Source organism: Mus musculus, chromosome 11 (genome assembly GCF_000001635.26).
Source record: "Mus musculus strain C57BL/6J chromosome 11, GRCm38.p6 C57BL/6J".
Taxonomy (NCBI): Eukaryota; Metazoa; Chordata; class Mammalia; order Rodentia; family Muridae; genus Mus; species Mus musculus.
The window spans coordinates 62,717,620-62,724,120 of record NC_000077.6 but is presented as its reverse complement, the minus strand read 5'-3'; the positions used below and the strand labels follow the sequence as shown (position 1 = coordinate 62,724,120).

Below are 6,501 nucleotides of genomic sequence, written 5' to 3'. Positions count from 1 at the left end.
TCTCAGCATCCCAGTATGGTGTTGGAGTTGCACAGAATTTTTGGAGAGCTGTTGTCTTCAGTGTATATTGGACTCCTGAAGAGTTTGGTTCTAATCCCAGCAAAGAACTGCCCCAGCAACAGATAAACTTGTCAGTGAGAGAGAGGGCAAGTAGGCAAAAAGCAAACGCTTTCTTCTTCAATGTCCTTTTATGTGGGCTGCTACCAGAAAGTGTAGCTCAGATTTAAGGTGGGTCTTCTCGCTTCAAATGACCCAGTTCAAAAATAAAAATAAAATAAAATTAAATTAAATTAAAAATTCACAGGCATGTATGGCTGCTTAGGTTCTAGTTGATTTTGGGTGTAGTCAGTTAACAACCAAGATCAGCCATCATCGAAAGCAAGTACAGACAGTCACAAAAACATTTCAGACTCCCTTGGTATTTTAGTTTCTTTTACTCTATATATAGACAAAGTGTCACTCTACACACAACACTCGGCCCCTCTGTCTCCCCAGAAACACTGGCTATTAATCACACCCATGTCCCCAGCAGTACAGTGCCTTGAGATAAGCAGAAGTCAGTCTAAACCTTGAACAGCCTGCTGATCTCCAGAACAAACGCTGGTTCTTAAATAATGGTTTATATTTGCAGAATAAGAACCTGGTTTGATCCTATAGCTGTGTCCCTGGCTTTCTGCTTCTTTACATGGAATATGGGGTTTTTCATATAAAGTCAGGATAAAAATCTTTTCATGACCGGACCCATAACACACTGAGGAGCACCTCCCAGCATGCACAGGGACATGAGCTTGTTCCCCAGCAGTGAAAACAAACTTTAAAAAGGATAGTGTTTTTCCTCAAGACATCAATCATATCTTGGAACACGTTGAAGCTGGGCGTGGTGGCACACACCCACAATTCCAGCACTCATGGGTCTAAGCAAGAAGATGGCGAGTCCAGAGCCATCCTGGGTGAGCGGTTTGAGAACCTGTCTGAAAAAAACTTCTTTTAAAAGTGCTCCCGCACTTGGGAGGCTGAGGCAGGAGGATCTCTGAGTTCGAGCCCAGCCTGATCTACAGAGTTCTAGGACAACCAGGGCTACACAGAGAAAACTTGTCTCAAAAACAAGAAACAAGTGTGTGTCTCATTCTTTTTCTCTTTTTTTATTCTCCCACTCTTACCTCCTTCACAATCACTTGGTTTTGAAGGACGACAAACCTGTAGAACAGTCGGAAGCTTGATTCATGGAACCACCCATCCATCTGGAGTCATGAGTTGTTCCTGCTCATTTGAGCATCTCAAGGATGCCCTCTCAGTCCCGGCTCTCATCCACCTGCTAGCTCCTGTCTCTCGTCCCTTCTAATGTGTAACTGTCCCCAGGCTCCTTTCCCTTACTGGCTGGTTCCCGCGGTCCCTTCTTTCCGGTTGGTTGGTTGGTTGGTTGTTCAGCGTACAGAGGACATCCTTTGACGCTTTCTCACACACTTAGCTTTGGTGGTTCTCATCCCTTATCCCTTCTTCTCCTCTCTCCACTGTGCTCTTCCACCCTCCAAGCACCCTGCTTCCCTTTCGCAGCTCATGTGGCCTGTGACTCTCCCCACCTCATGAACCCCTTTCTAATTCCCTGGCCATTGCTCACATCTATATGTGATGCGTGTTTAACGACTAGAAACTTAAGGGGCCAGCAAAATACCACTGTGGGTAAAATTGCTTTCCACACAAGCCTGGCGACCTGACCCTAGGTCACCTAAAAATAGAAGGAGATACCAGGCACCACAAAATTGTCCTCCAACCTCCACACGCATGTCTGAGGCACACATATGCACGCATGTGCACACACGGTTAATTTTCTAATAAATGAAAAGGAAAACAATTAGAAGCTGGGAGTCTCTGGTGAGAGAAAGCTCTACCAGAGGTGTCTGTCTTTCTGAGCCTGGGTTACCCGACTCAGTGTGTCTTCCAGATCCATCCATTTCCCTACAAACTGATGGAATTCCATCGTGTCCCACATCGTCATTACCATTCATGTGTCGGTGAGCATCTAGGCTGACTCCATTTCCTTGCTAGTGTGAAAGGAAGAGCAGTGAGCGAGCAGAGATGACCAGGACGTAGGTTCCTTTGGGTGTGTGCTCGGAAGTGGTGAGCTGGTCATGTGGCGTACCTTTTAGTTTTTTAAGAAATCTCCGTATTGGCTTCCATTATGTATAGACCTTTTTTTTTTTTCTTTTTTCCCCCCTCTTTTTTAGTCTTTTATTATTATAATGAAAGTCTTTTATGATCATAATTTTTATGATAAAAATATGGGTCGAAGATAGTCTTTTTTACAGAGTGATCCTGATTTCTCCACTGTCTCACAGATAGATTTAATTTAAACTGTCTGTTGCCTGATTGACTGTTTATTTGTTGGTTGTTTGAGACAGAGTCTCTACCTGGTCTCAAATTCACTATGTAAACCTGGCTGGCTGCAGCTCAGAGATCTACCTGCCCGTCCCTCTGCCTCCCAAACGCTGGGATTGAAAGTGTGCATCACGGCAGCTGGTCTCCCATTAAACACCTTTGCTCTCAGTCAGTGTTACTTTCCATGTCTTTCTTCAGCCACTCCATCTTAACCGCTGCTGTCTTTGGTGACGATCAGTTTGGAGAATGCAGTGTGTGTGTTAAGGGGGTGGGGTTTTCCCCTGTAACAATTTGTGAAAAGTTTGATCCCGAGGCCACGTGACTGTTGCGTTCCCTGTGTTGTGTTGGATGCACAGGAGTGATTTCCTAACTTAGTCATCTCTTCTGCACGATAAATAGAATTCTTGTGTAAAGTCTGCCTCCCTTTCTTCCTATCACGTTTCTATGTGTGAACCATTATCCACTAAACAAATTTTTACAAGTTCAAGGTATTATTAGTCTGTTAATTCTTGGGGTTTGTCGTTGTTTTTAGTTTCTCTTGGGTTTTGTTGGGGGTTTTGTTTTGTTTTGTTTGTTTGTTTCATATTCAGTTGTTCCCAGTTTCTATAGTGGGACCTTCAGGCCCACTAGTCTCTGAGTGTGTCCTGCTTCTGGCACAGAACATCTTTATGCTCACTTGTGCTTACCAGAGACTTGGAATGTCTCCCCGAGCCCTAACTCATTTTAATGAAGAATAATCTTGGAAATCAAGGTGTGTGCAGTGAGTCTGCCAGGGACTAAATATCATTGTTTCCACACCTGAGTAGTGGGTAGCAATGGGAAAGATATAAGTAAGTAGCCTTCCAGGGATTTGATGCCCTCTTCAGATCCCATTACAGATGGTTGTGAGCCACCATGTGGTTGCAGGAAATTGAACTCAGGACCTCTGGAAGAGCAATCAGTGCTCTTGGTTTTTTTTTTTTGGGGGGGAGGGGGGTTGGTTTTTCGAGACAGGGTTTCTCTGTGTAGCCTTAGCTGTCCTGGAACTCACTCTGTAGACCAGGCTGGCCTCGAACTCAGAAATCCACCTGCATCTGCCTCCCAAGTGCTAGGATTACAGGCGTGCCCCACCACTGCCCGGCATAGCCAGTGCTCTTAACCCCTGAGCCATCTCTCTAGCCTCAAATAAATTTTAATATAGAAGAAGGTACTGGACAGTTCAGGCACCAAATGCAGGTCAAGTCTGTACAAGCCTGTCAGTTCCACAGGACAGTATGTGGCCACTGAAGATGAAACTGGTGCTTGTATGAGCCAGGGTCCGGGTGGAGCAGGGCATGCTGGGTACACTGTTGCCTCGTGAAATAAGGGAGGCCTAGGTACATCGAGGGAGAGCTGTACAGGTCACAGAGGGTGAACAAAGGCAGGTGGAAACCAGCACACGGAGGGATCCAGAATTGATCTCTCTAAAGACACGCCACACGTGTCACACATGCAGATGCTGAGGTCCCGAAATCACTGAGGGGAGGAGCCACAGATGCAGTTTGCTTTTAATCTCAGCACTCAGGAGATGAAGGCAAGTGGCTCTCTGAGTTTGAGGCTAGCGTAGTCTGCATAGTGAGTTCCAGGAGAGCCACGACTATACAGAGAAACCTGTCTTGAGAAATACCACCACCATTGCCGCTATCACCACCACAGCTACATAGAAAGACCTGTCTAAAAAATACATACAGGGCTGGTGAGATGGCTCAGTGGGTAAGAGCACCCGACTGCTCTTCTGAAGGTCCGGAGTTCAAATCCCAGCAACCACAAGGTGGCTCACAACCATCTGTAATGAGGTCTGACTCCCTCTTCTGGAGTGTCTGAAGACAGCTACAGTGTACTTACATATAATCAATAAATAAATCTTTTAAAAAAAATACATACATAAAGAAAATTGAAACATGGGTATTTTGTGAATAATACTTTTGTTCTTCAGTGGACATTACTGTGTGATAACTTTTTTGCTTTGGTTTGGTTTGGTTTGGTTTTGGTTTTGGTTTTGGTTTTGGTTTTTCTGAGACAGGGTTTTTCTCTGTAGCCTTGGCTGTCCTTGAACTCCCTCTGTAGACCAGGCTGTCCTTGAACTCACAGAAATCCACCTGTTTCCACCTCCTAAGTATTAGGATTAAAGTATTGTACTGCCAAGTTTGTTTGTTTATTTAATGTGTATGGTTGTTTTGCCTCCAGGTACGTGTACTGTGAGTCTCTGGTCTCTGTGGGTCAGAGCATGATGTCAGATCCCCTGGAACAGGAGTTAAGGGTGGTTGTAAGCTGTCGTGTGGGTGCTAAGAACCTCTGCAAGAGCAACAAGTGCTCTCAACTGCTGAGGCAATTATCCAGCCCCTGTTAGAACTCCTATGGTTGATGTTTGAACAGGACCTAGCCATTCTGGGACACTCAATGCAGATCACACCATCTCTACTGCGGCTTCTGTTACTTACGTGAATCAAAACTGATACCTTTTTTGGAACTGCTAGACCACTATTTGACCTTATTAACCAATAGATAGCACTTCTAGACGACCATTCTGGATAGTTACATAAACATTCTTAAGCCTTGATTTGTGGTCTCGGTTCCTGAATTTCTAATAGACTGATTTGCTTAAATGTATTTATATTATCATAGTACACCAGTGGGCTTTTGCTTTGAGTTTTTAATTATAATTTGTGGTGTAATTCAGTGGTAGAGCACTTATCTAGAATGCATGAGAACCTGGGTTCAATCACTGTCTGTTTGGTGGGTGGTGGGGATGGCTTGCATGCTTGTCTGTATGTATCTGTTTGTGTCTCTCTGTGTGGGTCTGTGTGAGTGTCTGTGTGTGTCTGTCAGTATGTGCCTTTGTGTGTTTATCTGTGTGTGTCTGTCTGTGTGTGTCTGTCTGTGTGTATCTGTGTGTATTTATCTGTGTGTCTATCTGTATGTGCATGCATGTGTGTGAGTTTTCTGAGTACTTTCTAGGTGTATGTAGATACTGAAGCCTGTGATAACACAGAAGTTAATCTGAGCTTCTAAGATCAGCTGGTTCTTTTGTTTATGTACATAATTATTGAATCCACTCTTGTTTTGTTCTTTGGGGAAAGGATAACATCCTAATTTGAGAGTTATCATTTAAATTTTTTTCCTTTATTAAAAAAAAAAAAAAAAAAAGATCAATACAACTACACTTCCAGCACTAACTACCAGAAAAGTCAGTGCAACTTACTGAAAATCAGAGTGAGTCTTCTCCCACCTCGTCTTCATGTCAGTCATGATGTCACATCCTCATTTGACATTTCCTAGACATGCTCTGCTGTCAACTCTGATTTTTGTATTTGAATAAAAGTAGTGAAAATGGTTTGTAAATTCAAGCAGAGTAAGGAAACAAATTGAACTTGTGGCTCCTCCCCTCAGTGATTTCAGGACCTCAGCATCTGCGTGTGTGACACGTGTGGCGTGTCTTTAGAGAGATCAATTCTGGATCCCTCCATGTGCTGGTTTCCACCTGCCTTTGTTCACCCTCTGTGACCTGTACAGCTCTCCCTCGCTGTACCTAGGCCTCCCTTATTTCACGAGGCACCGGTGTACCCAGCATGCCCTGCTCCACCCGGACCCTGGCTCATACAAGCACCAGTTTCATCTTCAGTGGCCACATACTGTCCTGTGGAACTGACAGGCTTGTACAAACTTGACCTGCATTTGGTGCCTGAACTGTCCAGTACCTTCTTCTACATTAAAATTTATTCGGGGCTAGAGAGATGATTCAGGGGTTAAGAGCACTGACTGCTCTTCCAGAGGTCCTGAGTTCAATTCCCAGCAACCACATGATGGTTCACAACCATCTGTAATGGGATCTGATGCCCTCTTCTGGTGTGTCTGAAGACAGTGACAGTGAAGTCACATAAATAAATAAATCTTTTGAAAAAATTATTCATCTTATTATACGACCAAGGCTTAAGTTACATAGTTCCCACCTGGCTTCGTATGGGTGTAATGTAAAATTTGGTTTAGATCATCATATTGGAAATTTGGCAGCAGCAGGTATCAGTAAACGAATACTTAAGTGCCTCACAGCCAAGTTTGGGGTTAGATTTCTTTGTATTTTGTATAAACAAGTTATCATTTTTCCAA

The 6,501-nt window shown here is 43.9% G+C and overlaps 1 protein-coding gene across 17 annotated transcripts in view; it reads left to right on the top strand.

Annotated features, from left to right (window-relative positions):
- Zfp287 (zinc finger protein 287) overlaps positions 1–6,501 on the top strand; it is a 39,469-nt gene that overhangs the window by 7,792 nt on the left and 25,176 nt on the right. The window contains exon 6 of one of the 17 annotated variants that reach the window (NM_001382824.1): positions 1,188–2,867. The exons of the other annotated variants lie outside the window; for them this stretch is intronic. Within the exon in view, the coding sequence (NP_001369753.1) occupies positions 1,188–1,342 (155 nt within the window). The 3' untranslated portion in view covers positions 1,343–2,867. Of the gene's footprint in view, positions 1–1,187; positions 2,868–6,501 lie in introns of those variants that run through there. 17 annotated transcript variants of the gene reach the window in all.